Genomic DNA, 23,943 nt, shown 5'->3' on the forward strand with positions numbered 1-23,943 from the left:
TTAGCATGGCTTGCTAATGGGTTTTCTTGATCTTACACAACACATGGAGAGAGGGGGAAAGATTATTAGTATGTCATTCATAAAGGCATAATTATATACCCAGATACAAATATCACTCTTGTTTGACCCTGGATCGGACATTTTCAAAAAGGAATAAAATTGTTGTTTTTCACTATAGAACACAATTATTGAGTAGCATTTATTTATGTGTTTCCACTTGACCAGGAGGCCAGTCTTGAAATATTTATATGTAAACATATTTGGACATAATCAAATTTTTTTGTATTTAGTTGCATTTCGCTCTAAATTGGAGTTGCAGTAAGTAGTCATTTTCACTGTGATCTCTTAGTCCAAGTGATTATTAATGAGTAACTTCTTTCTTAAAAAGGTAAGATAATAACACGTTTACTAATGGAAAACCAGTCATTGTTGCAGTTCTGTCTGTTTTTACAGGTGGATAGTGTTGAATTCCTGAATACTCTCAGGATAAAACCATCCCTTTTGTCTTTTGTCAAATTTGGAAGATTAGGTTTGCTGAAAGCATTTAAAATCAAAATTTTTCTTGAACATTATAGCCTGAACTACTTTCAGTGAGGTTTCTGTAGGGTTTGAAGAGATGATATCAATGTCTGCTTTCCTCCCTTAATCCTTCTTGGATCTCTTCCTTTCATAAGCTGTGCTGCGAATTCTAGCAGAGGCTGAGGTCCTAAGGAGGCTGTATGAAATCTTGCATGATGCAAAGTGGGGCAAGTAGAAGACAAAGGTTGTCCCAAGAGCAGCTTGGCCTGTTTATATTTGAAAGGGGAGAAGAATTCTTGCACTCCTTACACAGTCCAACCCCTTTCTGCCTTAATATAGGGAGACAAAACATTTACATCAGGGAGACCCTTTCAGAGAGCTTTGTGTTTTCATAAGAACAAATCTGTGAAGCAGTACTGGGGTAATAAATCCCAGCAGTATTACTGGGGTAATAAACCCGCAGCAGTTCTGGGGTAATAAATCCAAGTAATATGAAGACGGAACTATTTTGCATTTGCTTGTGCTAATTCATACGATGTAGGTGAGATGGGAAGATTTTATGTGTTATAGTGAATGAAGCAGGAGGGTGGTTGTCAAATGAGATTTTATTGTTTGGTATGCACAGACCCTGAATAATTCCATGCCTAATTAATAAACTGGGAAAAGTTATTTTGCAAGCACCGTTCACTTAAAATAATTTAACAGAAATTTTAAATAAAATTAATTGTTGTAAAAAGATTATTCCATCAGAATCTTGGGATAAAATTAAACTTCTGTATTGCTTCTTTTGTCATGGAAGAAAGTGTGGAAAAGATGAGAAGGTCTCTCTCACACATACATAAAAAATGTCTGCTCTCTCTCTCTCTCTCTCTCTCTCTTTCTCTCCTTCTTCTTTCTGTTATTTTCTCTCCACACCATTCCATAACAAAAGTGTGGATAAACATAAATTTAGAAAAAGAATTGGTGACTGTGCGATGAATATTTTGCTTTTATTTTAATCAAACTGTTTTAAAAACAGTAATTCTGCAGTTCTGTACAGCAATGCCCTGCTTTTCCTTTTTTTCCTGATGAACAGCTATGTAACATGACATTTTTTAAGGCAAGTGGCTTCATCCTAAGCATCTGTGTGGACCCACCGCCTCTCACAGAGGCAAGATACTGCTTGTCACGCACTTCTGGCAAGGCCAGGACTCTTGGTTCTGCAGGAATGGCAGGAGTCTAGGGCTGCTGCCTGTGCAGGGAGTGACTGATGAGCCATGTCTTGCTACTGTGAAATGGCACATTTGTAGGTATTTTGAATACATATTCGGGTAGGTATATAAAGTTTGTATGTGGTTAATATAGTAGCTCTTGTTCTCTTCTCTGGTAGCATTGCTTCCATTTGCTCCTGTCCATCTACCTGGCATGCTTTCACATCTTCCAGAAAGTAGCAAGTCATTTTGACCTGCTATGTCCATTCGTAGCTTACAGGCAGAAATCATGTGGATTAATAGATCTAGATTGCTATCTTTACCATTGAACTCAAGCTGTTAGAATTCCCTCTTAATATTTTTGATATACTTATTTTCACCACAGCCAGTGAGAATTATTTTTCCCTTCAAAAATAAGTCCTTTCTTAGCCAGGGGGATAGAGAAGAAGATAACTCCACATTATATTATTCAAATTCGTTTTTTAAAGTATCAAGGTTTTTCTGCCTTTGATAAGTTATTTTTGAAATACCTCGAAATATATAAAAACTGTTCCTAGGCAATAAAAAATGCTTTCTTCTTTCGTTGTATTTTTAAAGGAATTTTGCCCGATAGGAAGAATGTTTAAAAACAACTATTAAGGACTATGTTTTGGAAAAACATAATATAAAACTATATTACCCAAATAAGTAAAAAACTTTGCAGATGCCCAGTGGGCTGGATGCTTCTATGAAGTAGATCTTCTATGAAGATTTTATTAGAACTTGTACTTTCCAGAATTTCTGTAAAATCTTTTAAACTGAAATGTCTTGACTTTGCATTTTTCCTAAAGTTATTGAAGGTAGCTTTCTAGATTCTTGAAGCGAAATTCTTTGGCTAGCAAAGGGCAAGCGATCCAGTAACTCCTTGATTTGTTCTGTGTGACTTATGTTTTGTAATCTTTTATAAAAAGCATGCTATAAATGTGCAGTATTTGAAAGCATAAAGAGTCCCATTTTGTATTTTTGACACTTAACAGTTACTTTTGAAGTACTTTTCTGATAGTTTTTGATGCGAAGGAACTGGTTTGCTGATGTAAATTAGATTGTTGATAAATCATTGTGTCATGCAACAAGCCATATAAAACTATTTTAAGACCTGAGAGGGTCTTAAAGGGAGAAATGTGTCCATATTTAACAGACAAAAGTAGTTCTTCAAAGAGAGAATAAAAACCCTTAAAATATCCTACTAATATGAAGTAATTCTGATCACCTTCCCCTTACAGAACTTGCAAATTAATCCTTTTTGGTCTCTCTCCTCTAATGCCACTCATGAGCTTGGAGGTGTGATACAGATGTAGTCAGTACAGGTAGAACTGGTGATGGGTACTAAACCATTTGATCTTCCCTGGTTCCTGCTTTCTTTTGAGACTGTAGATGGAGAGTAGTCACCACCATGCAACTTGAGACAGACTCTGAAATGAGACTTTATTGAAGTTAAAAAAAAAAAAAAAAGCTTAATCTCAGATGCAGCTATTTAAATATTTATGTATTAGTACAAATCTGTTTGAAAAGCAAGTTGGAGTCTCTGTGATTATTTCCAACTGAGACAGCAGATCCAACTTGCTGCATGGGCATAGGGAGATAGTGTGTTCTGACAATGAGGGTATTTTCCTGTATTATAATTAATTTGCTTTCATTTTGAGTTAAATTAAGAGATTTTCCCACCCTCTCTTGCAGGAGGAAAACTATGGTCTTATATAAGTAAGTTCTTAAACAGAAGTCCTGAAGGGAGCTTTGAAATAGCTGAACTCAAAACATCCAGTTCAACTAAAATTCACCTGGAGCAGCCGACACCTAGTCCTAAAGAAATCGGTAGCAGCACTGATTCCAGAGAAAGCTATGGGGAGAGGATGCTGAAGGTGGTCCCGCTGAAGAGCAGCCTAACGCCGAGCTCTCAGGATGACAGCAGCAACCAGGAGGACGGCCAAGAGAGTTCCAAGTGGATGGACTCAGGGTCCAGCTCAGAGGAAGAATGCACTACTAGTTATTTAACATTGTGCAATGAATATGGGCAAGAGAAGATTGATTCTGGCTCTCTAAATGAGGAACCTGACATTAAACTGGAGAACAAAGGTCTAAATACCAAGGAGAGAAGTTGCTTGCAGACGTGCACTGTTATTGGCAGTGATAGCTTCAGCTCTCAGATTGCATCTCAGGAACTAAAGCTTTTCATTGATGATGCTGAGTCAGAAATAGCTAGTCCTACTAGGATATTGGACTCATTAAATAAATCAAAGAACAGCCCCATGGAACTCTTCAGAATAGACAGTAAAGATAGCACCAGTGAACTTCTGGGGCTTGATTTTGGAGAAAAATTATATAACCTAAAAACAGAGCCTTTGAAGCCATTATTTTCTGCCCCAGATCATGACAGAAGCTTTGATGCCCTGGAAAACAAAATGGGTGTGAGAGCTCATGACACCATAAGCAGAGGTTCAAATGACTCTGTGCCAGTGATCTCCTTTAAGGATGCTGCTTTTGATGATGTAAATAGTGTTGAGGAAGGAAGGCCTGATCTCCTAATAAACTTACCTGGTATGTCTGATGAAACAGAGGAGGCAGCAGTGTCAAGGCCAACAAAGTTTACAAAAACTGATATGAACATCTTGGAAGTAAAATTATTAGAAGCGCCTGATGTCTTACAATTAAATAATTCTGCAGAACAATGCAAAGCATTTGATCAAGAGCCAAATCACGTGGCACCAGAACTGGGCAATCCTTCCCATGAAGAAGCAAATGGACAAAGAGGTGTCACTCAGGGAGCTCTTGGGAGCCTCTTTACAGCTGAACCAGAGGTAGGTAGTTCAGAAGATGGGGCTCTGTTTCAAGGGCTTGGAGCCTGCTCCTTAAACATGACAAGCAAAGAAGAAAGTTTATGTGTTTCCGGCTCGCTCTCAGGTGCTAAAGATGTTAGTTTAGATAGAGACATGATAAGAGACGAAGCTGTGTTGCTGTTTTCTGATCAAACTGAAGACTTTGGGAAAGAGGAAACAAACCCGGCTTTGTTACCAGCAGCTGAAAGTGAAAAGACAGTACCAAAGAGTGAAGATGAAATAGCAGTAGCAGGGGAGAAGGAAATACATCACATTTTTCAGGACCTCGACGAAAGATTAGCGATAACCTCCAGGTTTTATATCCCAGAGGATTGCATTCAAAGATGGGCAGCTGAAATGGTTGTAGCCCTTGATGCTTTACATAGAGAAGGAATTGTGTGCCGCGATTTGAACCCAAACAACATCTTATTGAATGATAGAGGTCAGGAACTTTTGCAAATGCATTTCTTTTTATTCACTGTTGCTTCCAATTAACTGAGTAGGCGTTTTATCTTGTAATTAGTATCTTCATTTCCTGTCTAGAGCTTCATTATCAGTGCAGCAAATTCACCCCCAGTAATAGCTTCTAGTACTTAATGATGCCATTATTCTTAATGATACTGTTTTTAGCTACAAAAGGAGTAATTACAGTTCACTTCTGCAGAAAATGGAAGGGAAAAATGTTTTGATTTCTCCTGTCGTTTTGTTTTTAGGACACATTCAGCTAACGTATTTTAGCAGGTGGAGGGAGGTTGAAGATTCCTGTGACAACGATGCCATAGAGAGAATGTACTGTGCCCCAGGTTAGAGCAATCACCTACAATGTTTCACTTGGAAAATAGATGAGCAGCTTTCGTTTTCTCACAGAGCCTCTCTAATGTGGAGCGCAAGTTTACACAATATATGATAGGCTTTACTTTTTTTTTCCCTGAATGTCTTAAAAACTAAGAGAGTTGATAACTGCTTTGTTGCTGAAGTGTGGTGTTTGTTAGAGCACTCGTATAAAGTGTGATTGCATTGAATGTCTTGTTTAAGCAACTTTAAGGAACATTTTGTTTTGTTTTAGATATTTGCTGTGTGTGAGTACATCCTGATAACTGAAAAGAACAAATAAGAGAAAGGGCAGATTGAAAAGATGCCAAAGAGGTTTAAAAATACAAAAAATATATACATGCAGAGAACACGAGGAGAGAACATAGAAGTTGGAAATACACAGTCCTAATAGGCTCAGAGATGCCTGTCACATTTTTGAGGAGCTACAGTGGGCTTTGAAATAGTTTAGAGAGCTCTTTTTGTGGAACTGCTTTCATCAGTCAGGAGAGTGATAAAATCAGTATCTTGAGTTTTTATAGCAGGGATGGCACTTGAAACCAAGCCCTCCCTCTCTTCCTTCTCCCAGTTTATTTTCTGCTATTATAATGGTCAAATGGTAGTGACAGATAAAAATTAGATAGCTAAACCATTTTACTTAACACTTGATATTTTAAAAATTTCATAGCTAGCTTAAAAACCTACTTTTGTAGTCAAAATGACTACTGGGAGGCTATTCAGATATTTCAGTTCATCCCTTTTATTCTGAAGTTTCAAATACCTATGCACTTTTTCTGCTGAGTGCATGGTCTGGTTAGGCTTTGCAACTTGGCATGATGATAGTCCTCAAGCTCAAGCCTGTTCACTAAAGATTAGCTGAAGAATCAGTTATAAGCAATGGAAGAGAAAAATTCTGAACTTAGTTTGGCATGGAGTATTTATTCCGTGATTTAGTCCGATCACAACTGAAATATAGTAGGAAAATGCTCACTGTGAATAAAGATTGTAAGAAGTCAGCAAAAAATTGAATTCCAGCCTCTCAAGCTTAATAGTCAAATAAAATGTTTGCTGTGCAGGTGCAAGACAAATGGGAGATGGCAGGTGTTACAGAGAAACACAAAACAAATGTTTTTTTACCAGTCAAAGTAAAAACCACACCTTCTTTCCATCCTCCCCCAACTTGAATTCAAGAAGAAGAAAATTGGGGAATCCCTGCATTTCAGAATCTCAGCAATTCTTGCGACTTGCGGAAGGGAAATGTGCTTGTTGCCAAGGGGCAGTCCATCCTGTTAGAAAGTGGCATTTTGTTGCCTCCCTAACCCAGCCTTGTATAAAGCTCTCCCCAGCTGAGTAGTAGCAAAGATGGAAGTGTGGCCTTTTCCCACCCTGTCACTGTTAATGAGCTATGAAAGTGAAAGCTTAATTTTTCTGTGCTTTAACAAGCATCCAAAGAAAGGCCTTTGTTGCCCCCTTAAGCCCCAACCAGCCAACTCCTGCAGTAATGAAGTGTTTAGGGAGCAACTGAAATAATATTGAAAAATCCTAAAATACAAGAGTAAAGTTTTCTGCACCATCATTATTTCCACCTCACAGCACAGGTGTGGTATCCATTTAGTTTTTTCTTGGTTAAGGCTTCCTCACCTCTCCTCTCTTCCCTCTCTGTCCTAACTCAAACTGTGGTTTGCTTTGCCTATCTGGACTTTCTCATTTGTGGAATTACTCCTGGATGTAAATATGTGCCTGTAGCTAGCGAGCTACAGGATGAAGATTTGCATGTGCAAATACTAGATATATGCAAGACAGCTGAATCGATGCTACTCCATGAGTCATACCTTTCATGTTTCCTAATCTTATTGCTATTTGTGCAAAGTGTATTCTTATTTTAGTGTAGCTATTCGATGATAATTTTTGCATAGAAGACTAATACTTGCAATAACTTAGCAGTATAAAACATATTTTTGAGCCAGGTGGCATTCTTTTTTGAGTAATGGTTTAATACCTGTAACTTAAATATTTTGTATAGCTGAGGCCAATGTAGCTTTCTTAAAGCTCCTGCTGCTGCTAAATCTTGCTCTAAAGCATTTGATCGTTATTAGAAAACTCGTTTTAATGGGCCTTCTTCGTGGACACTCTAGTGTTATAGGAAAATAGGCCTCATTTGGATGATCATTTTTCCTTTTAAGGAGTGTACCATGCCCCTGAACCCATCTCTCCCCTTTAGAAAGATAACATTGCTCCTCAAGCTGCTTCTTGGGATAACCATTTTGAAATTATACTTATATTTCACTTCAGTACACTAAGAGAAGATGGCAGGTTTGGGGGTTTTATTCTTTTTGTTACTTTTTAAAACTGATTACAAATGTTGCTAATAGCTTTCTGTTTTCCTGCTGGAAGAAAGGCTGCAGTTTTGTGGAGAGGAGCAGAGATGAATCTTCATAAAATTGCATCATCTGATGCGTTTTTTTATAATAGTACAGCACAGTGACTAAATACAATGACTCAAAGTGAGTCTTTTATCTTGTTTGGAGTTTTCCTGGTGTGTCTAGTATTGTGTGCCTTGCTGCCCTCCCTCTCCTTTTCCCTCACTACCTGAAGGATGCATTGAAACTTGGCTTGTAAAATTTTGTCTCCATGTGTCTGGTTTGGTGTCTTCTCAGGATTGTGTATTTTTATCTGAGTTCAGGATAGAATGGGATTTGGACATGGCAAACTTTTATGTAACACACTTTCAAGCTTTGGTTATTTAAATGTACCGGTTAGAAGTATGTAAGAAAGAGAAGATGGTTATCAAAGGTCTGGTATTACAGACTTGGAACAGATGTTGAGTCTTCTTGGGATGCAATTCTATTTTGCATTGATTTTGGGGTGACAAATTTCATAGGCAGAAATAGAGGGTGATCTGAAAGTTTAATAGGTTGCAGGATATATTTGATATATATTTGATATATTTAGGAAATTATATTGCATAGTTATTTGAAAGAAATAAACATGTATTTGGAATGATTTTACCTTTTAAACTGACAAGGTTTCAGGCTTTAATTTTTTTAGAGCACAAGTTCTAAAGTGCTTAGCAGTGAAGTGCCTGAAGGGATATTAAAGTCGCTTTATTGGTTGAAGGAAAACCTGGAACCTGAATTCTGCAAAACTCTTGATCTATCAGAATCTAATTCCTGGAGGGGCTAAGAATAATAGTATTAATGTTGACGTTCTTTATAGTCAGTGCAGGACGGAAGTCCATCTATATGGAGCTTGCTTCCAGGGTGTAGAATTCTGTGTTCAAGGTTTTCAGTACCCAAGGTTATAACTTTTTACTAAAGCAAAGCAAAGTAATATTGGTACAGGAATAGTGATCAGATCCTTTCCCTTGTGAACAGGGAGGAATTTCTCAGCTCTTGTTATCCCAACAAGAGCAGAAAGGAAATGTGGCTACATGTATGCAAAAGATTATACAGTGTATATATAAAGTAATAAAACAAACACAAATATTATAAATGGAGAAGTATCAAAAAGATGGGGGAGGAAATGGTTTAAATAGCTGCATACTACTTTTTGGTGACAATATAATTAATTTGGTCTGATACAGCAATGTCATCTTATATCTTGCATAAAGTAAAAGCAGGGATAAATCTTTTGCAAGAAGTTACATTTCTCCACTCTTGACGGCAGGTGGCATTGTACCATTAATGGATTTTGCTGTTGCACTTACTGGCTCTGATTTGCCTAACTTCACATAAGAGCGAAAGATGGGGTTTATTTGTAATAATTTGCATATCGAGAACTGTACTTAGAGGCTCAGAGTAATGGTGTGTTATAGTACTGTCAAATCTGCTAGTAAAATTGGACAACTCTTTTTACTGCTTGCTAGTTCTACTCAGTAAAAAAGTTCATGCTGAACCAGCTACCGTAACAACAAAGCTATCTGCAGATGCTTAAAAGTAGCGCCTGCGCTACACTTTGATTAATGGCCAAACCAAATCTTTGCTGTTCACCTATGATAAGTCAAATGTTGTTTCTCTAACCCACAAGGGAAGTGATGGATTATAAATCATCCCCTATAAACTGAACACCACTTCAAGTAAAACCGTGGGAGTTTTGGCCAAGAATAACCTATTTACTTTTAAAGAAGAAATTAAACACTTGTTACTGAGATTTCTGCTGTGTTAATATGGTTAAGGTGACTAATGTGAGGTTTAGAGTTTTTTTACTTTCCTCTTCTTTACAATAATTTTGTGTTCTGAATATTTTAAAGTGTGCTAAGCATCTGATGTTTGAATATAAAGTTATTACTAGATCAGAGGAGGATGATTCACTTCTGTTTAAACAGCCCTTTGCTCTCCGTGCCCCCTGAGAACTCTTATCACTTATTTGTCCAAAACCCCCCACAAAAACTAACAAAAAATCCCTCACATTATCCACCTGCCTAGTGGTTGATAATATCAGCAATGTATCTCTTTATCTCTTGGTTAATGTGCCTTGGTATTCTGAAGGGGGGAAAATTCCAGTAACAGATTCAATTTACACAGACAGAAACTTGAGCAAATGCCAACCTAGCAGGGGGGCCATTATTCTGCTCTATAAATAAGTTTAAAAAGAAACAAGCACACACACAAACCTGTGAATCAACATGTTTTGGTCTAATTGAGGGAAAAGCAAGATAGATGAATTTTGAAATGCAAATGATCACCTTCTGTTATTTAAGTATAGGTTTTGCCAACTTTGTGATCTTAAATATAAAGAGTTGTTACCTTTCAAATAGAATAATAATTATATTCCATTGTTGGTAGTCATGAGTTTTAAAATAAAACTGGTAACTTCTTAAAAGAGCCCCTTCATAATATGCTTCATACCTGTGAGAAAGAAAAAATTGTCTACAGTCAAGACTGTCTTCAGCTAGAACAGAGTAAGATAAGGACTTGCTCGTAAAGAAGAATGTTTTAGGTTCTTTTCCTATCTCAGCTGTAAAGCATGGTGTTGTGGAAGTGGCTTTCTATTCTAACATAATGTGTAGATACAATGTGTGAATGAAATGTTTTACTTATACTCTTTAAGTTCCCTTGCCAGCTGGTGGAGATAAGTTCTGCTGTATCCCGTAGTGTTATCAGAGGGCTAGATTCCAGAACTGTGGCATCTTTGGGTTTTCTTTTCTTTTTTCTCCAAACCGTGAGTTTTCACCAGACTGTGTGTACTGCAAACTGGAGGCTTGCTTGTTGAGATCATAAAGCCAAAGGGAGTTTAGCTGCATTGAAAATGTAAGTAGGAAACTGGCCATCAGTAATGCATCGTATCATTCTGATGACTTCGTAAGCTGTGTGGTATAATCAAGCCTTATTTAACAAACTAGCCTTCATTCAAAATAAAGATGCAAAGCTTTTAGATAACCTAAAATATGAAGCATTAAAATAAATAAAATGCTATTAACCTGTATGGTATAATTTTTATTTACTGAATGAGGAAAAAATAGCCTGCCTCTATTTACCAAATAGATATTTGATGCTGGAAACCCTGCGTATTATTTGTGTATGTGTATTTCAGTAGCAGTTTGCAGGCGCTCATTAAATTCTGCTATTCTGTATTATAGCAATTTCATTTGGAGTAGATTGTTTAAGAAGTGAAATAACTGTGGTAGATTAAAGTGCCATTGACCCTGAGAGGTGTCGAGGGGAGGATTGGTCTCATGGTTATAGTGTAAGACGGGACTTTCTAGATTTTATCTCTGACTCTGTCCTAGCTTTCTGAGTGATTTTACTGTCTCAGGATGATCCTAAAGAGGAAGGGAAAGACAGGGCAGACGAATGGGCCTTGAGCAGCAAAGTGGCTAGTTCAATTTGAAAAACACTGGCAATAGGAAATGGGGCTGAAAATTAACATGAAAGCTATATAGCTGGAGTGAATAAGCAGGAAAGGTCTGGAGGTGCAGAAGAAGGACTAACTGTTGTGGAGCTGGGAGGAACAACTGTTACAACAGTTTGGAGGTGCGCAGCTCTCCAAAGACACCAAGGCATCCCAAAGAGAACAGTGACAGCTGACTGCTCCCAAAATAGCAAAATTTCATAAACCTGGAGTAGGTAATTGAAAGCATAGGTTTGGAGAGAGTATCAGGTATTTTCTGAAATAATTTGATATGGTTTGGCACTCAGGCGTGTTCTGAATGTACTCTGTGTTTTAGGTGAAGTACATGTTCATGTATTTTTTCTGGACCCTGTAACTAGAATAAGCAGTGAGATGTATTGAAGTTGTTGATTTGTAAGAATCTGTTTTTGTTTGTTTATTTGACTGGCATAAAAGCTGGAAGAAACTTTAATTCACCTGAAGTGTTTTTTTTAACAACAGATAGGACTAAAACTTGAAGGCTACTATAAAAGATGCCCCTTGAAATTAAATGAAAATAACTGAAGGGTTAAATAGTGTTTACTTTCTTTCGATAACAGCACTAAAAAGTTTCTTCATCTCTTTTGTCACCTGATTATTTTAGAGGAAGTTTTAATTCCATCTTGGGTCACTAAAAGGAAGAAAAAGTAGATCCCTCTATTAATCTTTCTCTATTAGTGACATGAGGAAATTTCTTCCAAAGAGGGACATAGATGCTCGTATATTTTTGAATATCACTTCATATTTTCATACTCCATTTGATCTTAGCAGATATTCATTGGACTTGCCTCACTACTTTATTGTTTAAAGACCATGATACACTTTTTATACCTAACTATAGATGTTTCAGTACTGTGTTTTATAAATTGCTAAAGCATTTCAGGTGAAGCATTATGGGCAGATTGCTTGTGTTATATATTAGTTAGTGACTCTGTCTTATGATATCTTGGCTGACTGAATCTGCGTGGAGTAAATTAGCTTGGACTCATTTTGCTTGGTTCTCTGCAAATGCTTCTTTGTAGATATTAAAATAAGATAAAATAGTAAGCTTTTAAAATTAGATGAGTGTAAGGTAAACAGAATTTCTGAAGCAACTCTAATGGTTTTTCATGCAATATTGTTTGTCTCAATGGCAGCAGAAGGGGAAAACTTTGTGTCTGATGTTTTCAGGATGTTGGACAACTCCATTTCCTCCTTAACGGTTTCAAACACCTGATGGTAATTCAGATGGGTGTCCTTGCTTTCTTATCAGTGCAGAAACAGTACTTGCAGGTATGCTATTTACAGTACTTGAAGGTATGCTATTTCTGCTTGAAACACAGAGTAGGGGGAAGGGACTCCTTGTTTGAAATTCTTATCAAGCCACTAAGAGTCACATGGTTCCTTTCTTAATTTCAGGAGAAACCTCTCAACTCAAAGTCCTTCTTCACTCTAAAATGTTAGGTCAAGCAGTACTTCTGCTGTTAGCCTGTTTTCTTGCGAGCTGATTTCAGGTCTCATTCTTAATTCAGATGTATTTTCTAGATGTTAAAGGTTATCCTACAAGGTTTGATTTTGTTCCAGGTGATTTGCAAGCGGTCTGGCGTAAACTGCACAGCGAATTTCAAGTCGCTTGGACTAGCTCTGAACCTGACTTCTTTTGTTTTAATTTCGATAGTGATTCAGTGCTAGTCAGGAGGCCGTATTATCAGCCCTGGAGAAAATTGTATCTGTGAGAAAATTTTTGAGGGGTTGTAGTAAAATCTTTGAAAGCCTTCAGCATGAAGGGTATATTTCAGGGTAAGATGTTTTAGAATGGATGAGAAAATCAGTCCTGATATTGATAACATCATCAAAGATGTGTGTTCAGAAAAAGCTGAGGTTCTGTTTTTCTACTTTAGGACTGGCATTTATGTTTATAAATATAGGACTTTGTCAGCTACATATCCCATATCAGGAAGTAAGGTACTACTGTGTGTAATGCAAATATTGAGATAAGTATGGAAACCATAAAGAAATAGCCTTTCAGTTGAGACCAGCTGCACTGAAAGAATAGTGCTGGGTAGAGAGGCTGTTTACCTGCACCATCTGTCTCGATCTGAGTCTGATAGCATTTTACAAATCTCCTTCTCTTCAGTTTCGCTCAACTGCTGCTGCTAACAATGTTTCTGTGCAGGAATTTAGCATTGCTATTGCCATGAGCTACTTGGTGCTAGATGTTGAATGGACCTGAATTGGTAAGGGAAAAAGAAGAAAGCCCACTCTTTTAATGAAGTTGCAATGAAGTTGGAAGAACTATTGATCTTTTTCTTCAGCCTATTGTTTTTTCCCCAGTTTAAGAAGATTTTGTATTTGAAAATGATATAACCATTTTTTCTGCAAATTTTGTACTGCAAGTCCTGGAAACACAGCACCATGGACATGCGTATGTAGACTTATGTTTGTACAAATGTGGATAAGGTCCTTGATTTCAAGGTTCATGAAGTAAAGAATTGGCACAAATATCCCCGTGTTATTCACTTAGGCTTGTGGGTCGCTACCATTTATTGTCTAAATTACTTTGCTGATGGATTGAGATGAAAATGTTTTCTTAGTGAAGGCAGATATTGTAGTTCAGATTTATTGCAATATTAAAGCTTTAAAAAAAAGCGTATGCCCTGTGTGGTATATTACATTAGCTAACTACTCTGTATCACTTGAAAGCACTTCATAATCTGCAGTTTCTAAATTTTCCCATGATGTGTAGTCAAGATAAAATTCAGTAATATCGATGTGATATCCTGAACTTATTATGATCAGTGTATTGCATCAGAAGTAAGGTGACCTATTCGAAGTAAGGGAATGTAAACAACATATGTTTATTTGTAGTATTCACAATGTGTTTTTTGAGGAAAACATTTATTTTAATCCCAAATGAGGTAGTTTGGGGACCTAGGGAAAGAATTAGGAAAAGAGACATTGGGTAATTGTAGAAAAGTAGAGCTAACATTTAGTTTCTGTATAAAAGAACATTGAGATGCTTCTCATGGCTGAATTTTCCATTTTCTGTTCCACGTTGGTTTAGATGACTTGTCACACAGGCTCTGCTCATCACTTTATCCCATCTGTCTTTCTTCGGTGGTGGACAAAAGTAATGGAAGAGTTCATTGCTCTTCATGTAAGAGACCTGCAATGACATGGTTTTTGACTTGTCGTAATTTGAAAGTGCTCTTATGGTTAAAAATATAAACTTGGCGTGTGAAGAGGTAAACTCTAGCTTAATTTTTGACTCTTACTCTGTGTTCATTTTCTTCATCAGTGAAGTGAGTGAGGTGATAACGACTTGCTGTAATGAACAGTTTGTGTTTCTGTGAAAGGAGGCAGTGTAGGTTTGATTCTTCAAAGAACTGAATCAGCATATGTGACTGCCAACACAAAAGGAAGTAACTCCAAAGCTCAGAAATGAATTTTTCATAATACTTTTTTTTGTGCTCAAAATGACAAAGCTTTTCACCTTCTAGAATTTGCTTATATTAGGCTGTAAATAAAAAGGCCTATACCCACTGAATGTTAGTTTAGATGTTCTTTCAGTGTCTTTGGGCAGGAATAGATTATCTAATTTTATGGTATTAGTCTAAAAATTAAGACTTGTCAACATAGGGAATTTGATTCAGATTAAGTGGTAGCATATGAATTAAGAATGAAGTAGTCAATACTAATTAACCCTTTGCTTGACTGCCCATATTCTGGAATAATTGTGAAATTAATTTAATAAATAGAAATCTTCAATTATTTGAGAGAAAGCACTCTTAATCCAGAATATCCACAGGATTAAAGTCACACAGGAAAGAACAGTAGAATGCCTCTTCTATGAAGAAGCCTCAAATATTTGTGTTTAGATTTTACTTTCCATTCATATTATCTCATTTTTGAATATATATAATTGGAACATAGAGCCCTAGGAAATCACATTCAGTAGTTCTAGACTGAAAGGGGCATTTCCATGCAACAGATTTCACTGAGAGATGCCTTTAGTCAGTTATATCTTGTGGAAAGGCCTGAGGTTTTGGGGGGTTTTTTAGAGGACAGTTATGTAGAAGGTCTCTCTTTCTGAAAGGAAGTAAGATTAATTTTATTTACAAGAGCAGATTTTGTTTTTTACACAAATTATCTGGACTTGACATAATTTTGGCTTGGTCTAGATGCCTGTCTGGGGTCTTAAAACATTTTTAAAATGAATGCAATTATAGTGATACAGTTCCTTGTGTGGCTGCCATTATATCTTTGTAAAAGTTTCTTAATAATGATAGAAATATTAGTCTGTAAGGAGTGGAATAAATTCTACTAATGTGTGGTACCCTTATAGTGATATATTGGGCATTCAAGTGCCATTAACTGTAATAAACTTTTCGATGTGAGTAATGCCCTAACTGAAGAAACAACGTCTGAGCTATCCTTCTACACTCTTGCAGTCTCAACCTAGTCCTTAAAGGTGCTGAGCATCTTCCAGCTTGTGTTGCAGCTACTCTCACCATTCCCCCATGCTCAGTGTGTGTGTGTGTGTGTGTGTGTGTGTGTGTGTGTGTGTGTGTGTGCGTGTGTGCGTGTGTGCGTGCGCACGCGCGTGCGCGTCTCAGTGGGCGGTCTGGGGCTACCACCTTCCTTTTCCTGACACCAGAGTTTGACTCATCTGTAGTTCTCCTTGGCCATACTCATGCTAAGCTCCATAAAAAGATGAGTAAGAGTTTTCTAACCTGCCACAGTGCATTTCACAGTAACAGCTATGTGACTGTATGCTAATTGCTGTCCTCTGTTGGGAATCTGGTGTGGCTTTTGCCACCAAAGCTATTTTAGTGCAGCTGCTGCATTTTTGACCGTCAAAAATTTCCTCTTCATTGCAGTCTGTTTTACTCCCTGTTTTAGGGCAGACAGCTCATGGTGTGTTTGCATTTAATTTTGTAGTGTAAAGTGTGTCTTGGTGAAGGCCAGGTTTGTTGCATGCGTCATGCTGTTGAACATATGAACGTGTATGGCTGGGGCTTCTGTGTGTCCCACCACTCCTCTGCGCTGTCTCTTGCGCATGGACAGCGGGAAGACAGTGCTGACTGTTTGCTGGATGGTAGGGGAAACAACTTTTTACACCTAGGTAGCTGAGGTGAATCTGGGCTGATCTGTAGCAAACTACAGTCACTAGTTGTGGGTAGGCTATGTTAAGTAGTTTTGGCATCTCTATCTAGTTCCCAGCAGGCATGAGAAAGTACTGTGAAAAGCCTTCCATGGTGATCGCAGCAGAGAGCAAGGGTTAGCCGTGAGATGACTTCTGCCCTCCAGGACAAAATTAAGGCATGCTTATGTACTGACTTATTGTAGACTCCCTTGTACTGATCATACGGATGCCTCAGGCCAGCCTGATCTGTCCAGCTCTTCTGACCAGGGTAAATTCTCTAAATATGTTTTGCTTAACCAGCTGTCACTGCCCGGTTTAAGTCCAGTCTAGCCGAATCCCAACTAATGCCAGCAAGTCTTGAAAAAGCCCATGTGTGCAAGGAAGACTCAAATTATGCATGAAATGTATGGTGGTGTTGTGTTTGAACATTGCAGTCTGTAGGTGGCTAAAGGGCTAGCTAACTTGCAGGCATAATGAAAGCTCTGTGGTATTTAGTATATGTTCAGTCAGCATTAAACTGTCACCTTGTAAATATATGCTAATTTTGAAGGTGTGACTGACCTTTTCAATATTAATCGAAATGTCTTGTATATAGAGGTTGGAGCTATCCTGGAAGAGACAGAAGCCTGTGACTGGTGGAGCCTGGGTGCCATTCTTTTTGAACTCCTCACTGGGAAGGTAGGACTGGGGGCAAGTTAACTGAAGTGTTGGCCAGTAGTTTCTCAGAAGTGGTGTGCCCAGTTGTGCTTTCCTTGCCTGTCTTTTTCAGATGTGCTTTGCAGACCTGAGTGTCTTAGATTTGCTTGGTCCACATGGGAGCAGAGAAATCAAACATGCTTAAGCTTCAGCAGAACAACTTGATAAAGCCCTATGAAATTCAGGGCTGCAAAATAACCAAAAAGCCATGCTGACCTCTTAATTGTGGTGAAATCCAAGTCTTCTAACATTCCTTCTCTATATTTCTGAACTTTTTGCCCTAATAGAAATTCTGTTCCCTGGGACCATGTAGAAGCCATATGTTGCAGTAACACATTAATTCAAGCTTGAGCCAGACTCTCTTGGTGGGTTGTCTGTATTAGAGGTGTCAGGCTGATGTGATGATAAATAATTAGCTCATATTGAAACAGGTAGATGGAAGGAGATGTCACCACCTGTCAGGAATGCTGTTTTCTGTATTGTAAGACAAGGAGTGCTTGGCGCAGTCAATCCAGTGATTAGCTGGCAGTTCTGCTTGAAGAAAGGGAAGTTCACCTAATTCAAGTCTTTTCAAGTTTGAGCAATAGAACAAGAGGTTTAAGGCACAAATGTTCTAAAAACATACTCCCAGGGAAACTTCAGTACCTGTAGACATGTCTTCCAGAATCAATAGCTCATACTAAGAAATACTGAAATTATAGCTGCATATGTTAATTTGCATGTATGCTATGATAATGTAATCCAGCTCTACATTTTGGGAGTTAAGAAAAGTATCTGACTGCTTTGATTTTTGTTTCAGACTCTGGTTGAGTGCCATCCATCAGGAATAAACACACACACTTCTTTGAGTATACCAGACCATGTATCAAAGGAGGCCAGATCACTGATTCAACAGGTAATTTGGTGGAAAATTTGTTTTGTATAGGTAAGCATGCAGTCTGGCCAAATACTTATCCACCTGAGCTGTTCTGGTGAAGTAAATGTAATGACAGAAAACTACTGATAGGGATGTGAATGGGTGTCTTGTCAGCGCTGAAGAATTTTGCCCAACTGGATTGTTGCATCTGGAAACACTGACTTCTGCTGCCAGGTGTCTCTGTAGCAAACTAGTGTTTTACGATTTCTTCAAAAGAGAACAAGTTTGGTCAATGCCGAGTGCTTTGGAAACACCTGCTGGTGCTGTATGGCCATTTTGGGAATTCTACCCTAAATGATCATGGGAATGTTTGTGATGAAATGAATTAAACTCAAAAATATTGAAGCCAATTCAGCAAGATAGCAATAGGTGCTCTGAAACCTGTAACGTACTTCTTGGAAGTTATGGCCTTGCTGTGATTGAAAATCTGCTGCTGTCCTCAGGGAAACTTTCTTATTTCCATTTTTTAGGAAAAGTGCTTTTAGTTGTGAATAATCTGACTTTTGTGATAAGAAGATAACTTGTAGGTTGGAAGAAAGGGCAGGGAGGACTTTAAAATATAGACAATCTTCCAGACTGATGTGCCTTATATTTTCAGTTTTAAGGGGAAGAGCGAAGAGCATTGACTGCTATTTTTAGTTTACTCTCTACTTTAGGTAGTCATGACTGAGAGAATAAACTTGTACATACACAGCATCTTGAATTTCAAGTAATGCAATCTTCCTTCCTATAGTTAATTTTGAACTAACTGAGGAAGTGGAGCCTGGGTCTGACCTACTCCGCTTGAGTAAAATAAGTGATATATGTAAACTGTGTTGTTAGAATGAAGAGTGTCTGGTGAGTGGATACATAAATAATGACATCACTTAGATCTAGATTTGAACAGAGCAGAGTGAAAAAATAGTTATTGAAGAAAACCAAGCAAAGGGATTTTGAAAATTCAGCAAGTCAAAAGATCCAGTGACAGATTGACTTCTGTGCCATTACTGCGAAACAGGGGGTGGAAATGGAACCTGACATTTGGACTGTCTATTTTGATAAGATGCCTGAAATTCACTGAAAGTGAATGCATGCATCTGGGTGTTTGTGGCAAGGGCAGGGAGAGAAGAGACTAAGGAAAAGTCCCATTTTTGTATAATCTGCATTCATACTATTAGATGGTAGCAAATTGTTGCCTTTGCCCATAGGTGTTACATGACTCAAATGGATAAGGCAGAGACAAGCCCCATTTGGTGAAGAGAATTCCTGCCATCTACTTCTGAAACTGAAGACAGATGAAGTCTTCTAGTCCACCTCTCCCTGCCAGTGCAGGGTTGTCCTCCATTGCAGATTAGTGTGTTGTCAATTTTCAAATATGCCAGAGTGGTCCTTTTGCCACTTACATTTTAAAGGATATATTACAAAGCTATATGTGTTCAGAGAACAGTTACATCAATGCCCATTAGGTTAAGCCTTCTAATATAGGCTGATGACTTATCAGGTGGAGGTTCAGCTATATGAGCTAGTAAATCACATTTTTGTTGTGTGACTATCCAAGGAAGCTGCCATTCATTGTTGAGGAAGCCTTGTCAGGAAAAGGAAGAAAGCTCTCTTGGCATGGTTAGCAATTTGTCATTGCGACTTTCCTTCCCCCCCGTGCCAAGGGTAAACAGGTCAAAGCATCACAGAATAACTCTCTGTTCAGCTATACAGAAAACTCTGTCAGACAGCATGGCTTCCAGTGCAGGTGTCTTCATTGTAAACACCTCCTTCATTTAGCTAACTTAGAGTAAAACATGAGTTCTTTGTATTTCTTGTGCACTTAGGAAAGATGAGGTGATTATTTTATGTAGGGTTGGTATTTTGCACCCAAGATTTTTATCAGGTACTTCCAGGCTTTACTACCAACAAAGTATGCAGCATGATTTTCGAATAGATATCTACTGCAATTTGTGATGCGTCTACTTTCTAAGATTGAAGTGCTCCTGGAAGGAAGAACTTCAGAAAACAAATGTCTCTGCTTACTTTCCCCCTGACAGCACTTGTTATATTTCAGGAGAAGGCAGAGAGACAGTGGCTGCATCTGTTTCTGCTGGCTTGAGGAAACTCTCAGAGCAGTACTTTTCACTATCGCTGAGTTACTGTGTGATGTTATGATTGCAGATGCCAAAGCCATCTTGAAATGTGTAAATTCATATGTTTATGAATGTGTGCTTACTTAGATGTTGAGTACATTAAGATATGAATACACATTGTTCTTTCTGACAACTGGGAGAAGAAGTTATCCTATTAGCTGAAAAAACAAAAAAGAAATCAGGTCTTTGTAGTGGGTGTAATAGAATAGAGTATAAACAATTCTCTAAAAATGCAAAATATTTTCATGTGTCTTTATTAGTCTCTTTGGAGTGTTGCCTGTGCATTCCCTTTTATATGGATTGATATCTTTAAACAGATATAAATATTGTGATGTCCTTTTCACATGAATTCAACATGTGAGGTACAACTAAGAAGCAAATGCGGTGCTGAATTTTATGAAATTTCCATTAAGCCATTACACTGTCTTTTTCATTGGGATTTTGATTTTTCAGTTTGAGTCTCTTTGTGGAACTCTTTAAAAACTTTTTTAGGAAATAGGGAACTGGCTATCATATCGTGGTATTTTAGGAGCAACTCGGAAGAATCATGAAACTTATGAAGTGGAAAGTTACAGACCATTGTCCTTGATGTAACCTTAACACAGCAGTATGAGCAAAGGTTAACATGAAGCAAATACGATGTCCAGAGTTCTGCAGATGCAGGCTGTGGCTGCTCTTCTCTTTTTAAAATGAGGTTACACTTAAAATGAAGTCCCAACGTGCAGTGCTTCAGGGTATTGCATGCTGTGATCAGTAGTCTCTGAAGACTGTAATGCTGAGACTCAAGGAAAGGAGAGTCTTCCATTTGTTGGATTTTAGGAATTTCAAGTATGCTTTGCACTCTTGAAAGTAACTCATAGAGCAGGAAAACAGTAGGATGTCCCTTACCTTAGACCTTTCTGGAACTTTTAAGCAGTTGTTCTTGTTCTTACTCACTGAATCATATATTTTTTCTTTTTATATCAAGCTTTTGCAGTTTAATCCTGCGGAGCGTCTTGGTGCTGGTGTTGCTGGTGTTGAAGACATCAAATCTCATCCATTTTTTGCCCTTATAGAATGGGCAGATCTGCTGAGATGAGATGCATGCCCTCTGAACAAACTCAGGTCAAGCGGACAAGTTTCTCTGGCACAGGAGCACCCTGATTTGCTTCCCTAAGCTGTCCCGAATCACTTGGACATGATGAATAAAGGACGCTGGAGTAATCATGCCAAAAGTGAACACTCTTACCAGGAATCACTGATTATACAGGGTGCTAGTTTATTTTTACTGCAACTGGCTGCTGTATGCGTGTGTAAACCTTTTCACCAAAAGATGGTTTGTGATGAAACTGCTGGGTAGCATGTTTAGCACTGCCAGCTTGTCGACTAAGTAGAAACAGGAATACACTCCTGGTGCTTTGTCTGATGACGGAAATGTCTATAGAGTGTGCCAGTTGAAAGTATCTTTTATAGTGTCAATAGACCACTTCCCTATGCTAAGTGCAGCTGTGTTGGGGGGGAAGGAACAAATAATTTATTAATGGTATATGCTGAATAAAATACTAAAATGCTTTATGCGAAACTTGACACAAAAAATAATATATCCATTAAAAATTAAGAAAGCTGTTGCATAATACTGTGGAATGCTTCTTGAAAATGGCATATCATTTCAAACTGTGGAAAGAGCATATAAAAAGCAAACAGTCCTGTCAACTGTTGTACTTTGTTGGCTGGCAGTGTCTCTTTAGAACTCTTGACTCCATTATATTCGATGAGTTATGTGTCGAAGTCACTACAAAAAGGGAAATCTTTTCCTCAACCAGATAAATACTGTTTCAGCAACCTAATAAGGACCAAGAAGACACAATGCTAAATAAATATATGGATTAAAAAAGAAAAAAGCTCTTCTCTCATTATTGCAACCACCGCTTTATCACTTAATGAACTTTACTTCCTCTAAGTGTCCTCTTTCTAACCACTTCTTGTGAAAACAACCTTACTGCTCATACTCTTCTGCTCGAGAAACCTTCTGAATTCTTCTGTTTGTGAATAGTCTTAATAAATGAAAGAAAGTCTTCACCCTCTCTGCTGCACTAGAAGCAGGAAGAAGCCTGGGATTTGCTCATGCCAAATGACTAAGTGACATCTCTGAGCAAACCCTAGCGGGTAAGACTTGGGAGTGAGCCAATTAGCTGACCTGTTTGTTTGTTAGTAGGGTCTGAAGAATGGGAGAAGAATATAAGACGTGCAGAATATTTTTGCTGTACACAGCTGTTGCTGCTACCCAGCCGTGCTTGTATGGGTTCCTGATGTGTGCACAAAAGCTGTATGCTGCCGTTCTTGTACATATTATGGATATATGTTCTTTTCTAAATGTTCCCTTGTCTCTCACTCACTCTTTTTTTTCTTCTCCCCAGCTTTATCCGGAGAACAAAGGGCAAATTCCTTTGGGAAAGTGAGGTGACAGCAATGATTATTAAATTTACAACCCCCCAAAAAGTGTCCCTCCCCCTACTTGTATTTTAGCAGTGTATTTTATGGGCACTCCCAAAAGTGCATCTGCACGGTCTCCATCTGTTAGACACCAGGTCGGTGCATTCAAATAAAGTGGAAAAGGAAAATACTTCACTTAAACAAAGGAAATCTGGAAACTTTTTTTTTCCTTTTTAAATTATTCCACTCCCCTCTTTTTTTTCTTTCTTCCCTTTCTTGTGATCACCAAGCCAGCAGAGGGGCTGTAACAACACTGCAGGTTGTAACCAGGTCACTAGTATCATTGCCTACGGAGTGCTGTCCAAGATTACATCACTCTCAGAAACTGTGTTTCAACCTACCACCCTCTGGCTTCATAACAGGAACTCCCTCAGGTGAGCCACAGGAACAACGTCCTGTGCCGAGCTGGTAGGAAATCTCTAATGCTGAGACCAAGCTGATACAGAGCTTCCTTCCAGCACTGCCCTGGCTGTGACTTTGGAGAGAGCTCATTGCTCAAGGGAAACCTCCCTTCCCTCTGCCACCTGACTCCATCCCTTGGGTTCTCCAGTCGCTAACGCTACCAGATAAATGTTGTTGCCCATGTTGACCCATCCCATTGCATTTGCTTGGCAATAGCTGTAAAAAAAGTTTTCCACGTTACCTTTGAATGCTCTTGTTCACGTTGTGCCCACGTGCTGGTTGCAAGTGAAGGCAGTGTGAAATAGCTGGAATCTGTAAAAACAGAAAGAAAATGCTGTTCTAGCAGAAACCAAATGACCATTCATTCTCAGCAGAAAGCATTTGATTTAGTTAAGGACATAGAAATGTTTCTTTTTCAAGTACAATGTAAGTAGTGAGGAAATCTAGATCACAGAGATTAGAAGGAATTGGGCACCTGGCAATACCACTTGCCCTAAATGAGCCTTTGAGATGCTACTCTATTTTTCATAACGTTACAACTGAATCAAGAAATGTTTTTGCTAAAGCAAGCTGATTACACAAAAAACCCTGCTTCTATCCTTTTTTCCTTTAACACCCATTATGCTGTATTGATGTTTACATGTATTTATTTAATAAAACCTGTCAAGCCTAATTCAGACTTTTCCGAACTTTACATTTAGTTCTTGAAGATAGTGCTTTCTACCCAATCAATGCTTTTTGTCCTTGGCTTTTATGACTTGGAAAATATTCTGGATTTCTTCTCTTTGGTGCCTCCTAAGAAGCCCTGTTTTGCCTACCGCAGGCTGATCCAGTCGCTGCAGTCACTTATGATCCTACATTGTTAAGTAGTGTAAAGTCCGTTCCACTGCCCTTCTGTTACACCTAATGGCTGATAGAAAAAACAAATCGGTGCCATTTTGTTCAGAGGAATAATTGAGAGTCTATGTAAAACAGAATA

The 23,943-nt window shown here is 38.2% G+C and overlaps 1 protein-coding gene across 4 annotated transcripts in view; it reads left to right on the forward strand.

The window, feature by feature from the left end:
- RPS6KC1 (ribosomal protein S6 kinase C1) overlaps positions 1-23,637 on the forward strand; it is an 88,106-nt gene extending 64,469 nt beyond the window's left edge. For 3 of the 4 annotated variants that reach the window (XM_026110612.2, XM_026110616.2, XM_064509676.1), the window contains 5 exons: positions 3,426-5,003; positions 5,275-5,364; positions 16,960-17,042; positions 17,860-17,955; positions 21,058-23,637. In XM_026110612.2, coding sequence (XP_025966397.1) covers positions 3,426-5,003; positions 5,275-5,364; positions 16,960-17,042; positions 17,860-17,955; positions 21,058-21,168 — 1,958 coding nt within the window. In that variant the 3' untranslated portion in view covers positions 21,169-23,637. The remainder of the gene's footprint in view (positions 1-3,425; positions 5,004-5,274; positions 5,365-16,959; positions 17,043-17,859; positions 17,956-21,057) is intronic. The other variant, XM_026110614.2, reaches the window with a different exon arrangement.
- The last annotated feature ends 306 nt before the right edge of the window (positions 23,638-23,943 follow it).

This window comes from Dromaius novaehollandiae, chromosome 3 (assembly GCF_036370855.1).
Source record: "Dromaius novaehollandiae isolate bDroNov1 chromosome 3, bDroNov1.hap1, whole genome shotgun sequence".
Classification (NCBI taxonomy): Eukaryota; Metazoa; Chordata; class Aves; order Casuariiformes; family Dromaiidae; genus Dromaius; species Dromaius novaehollandiae.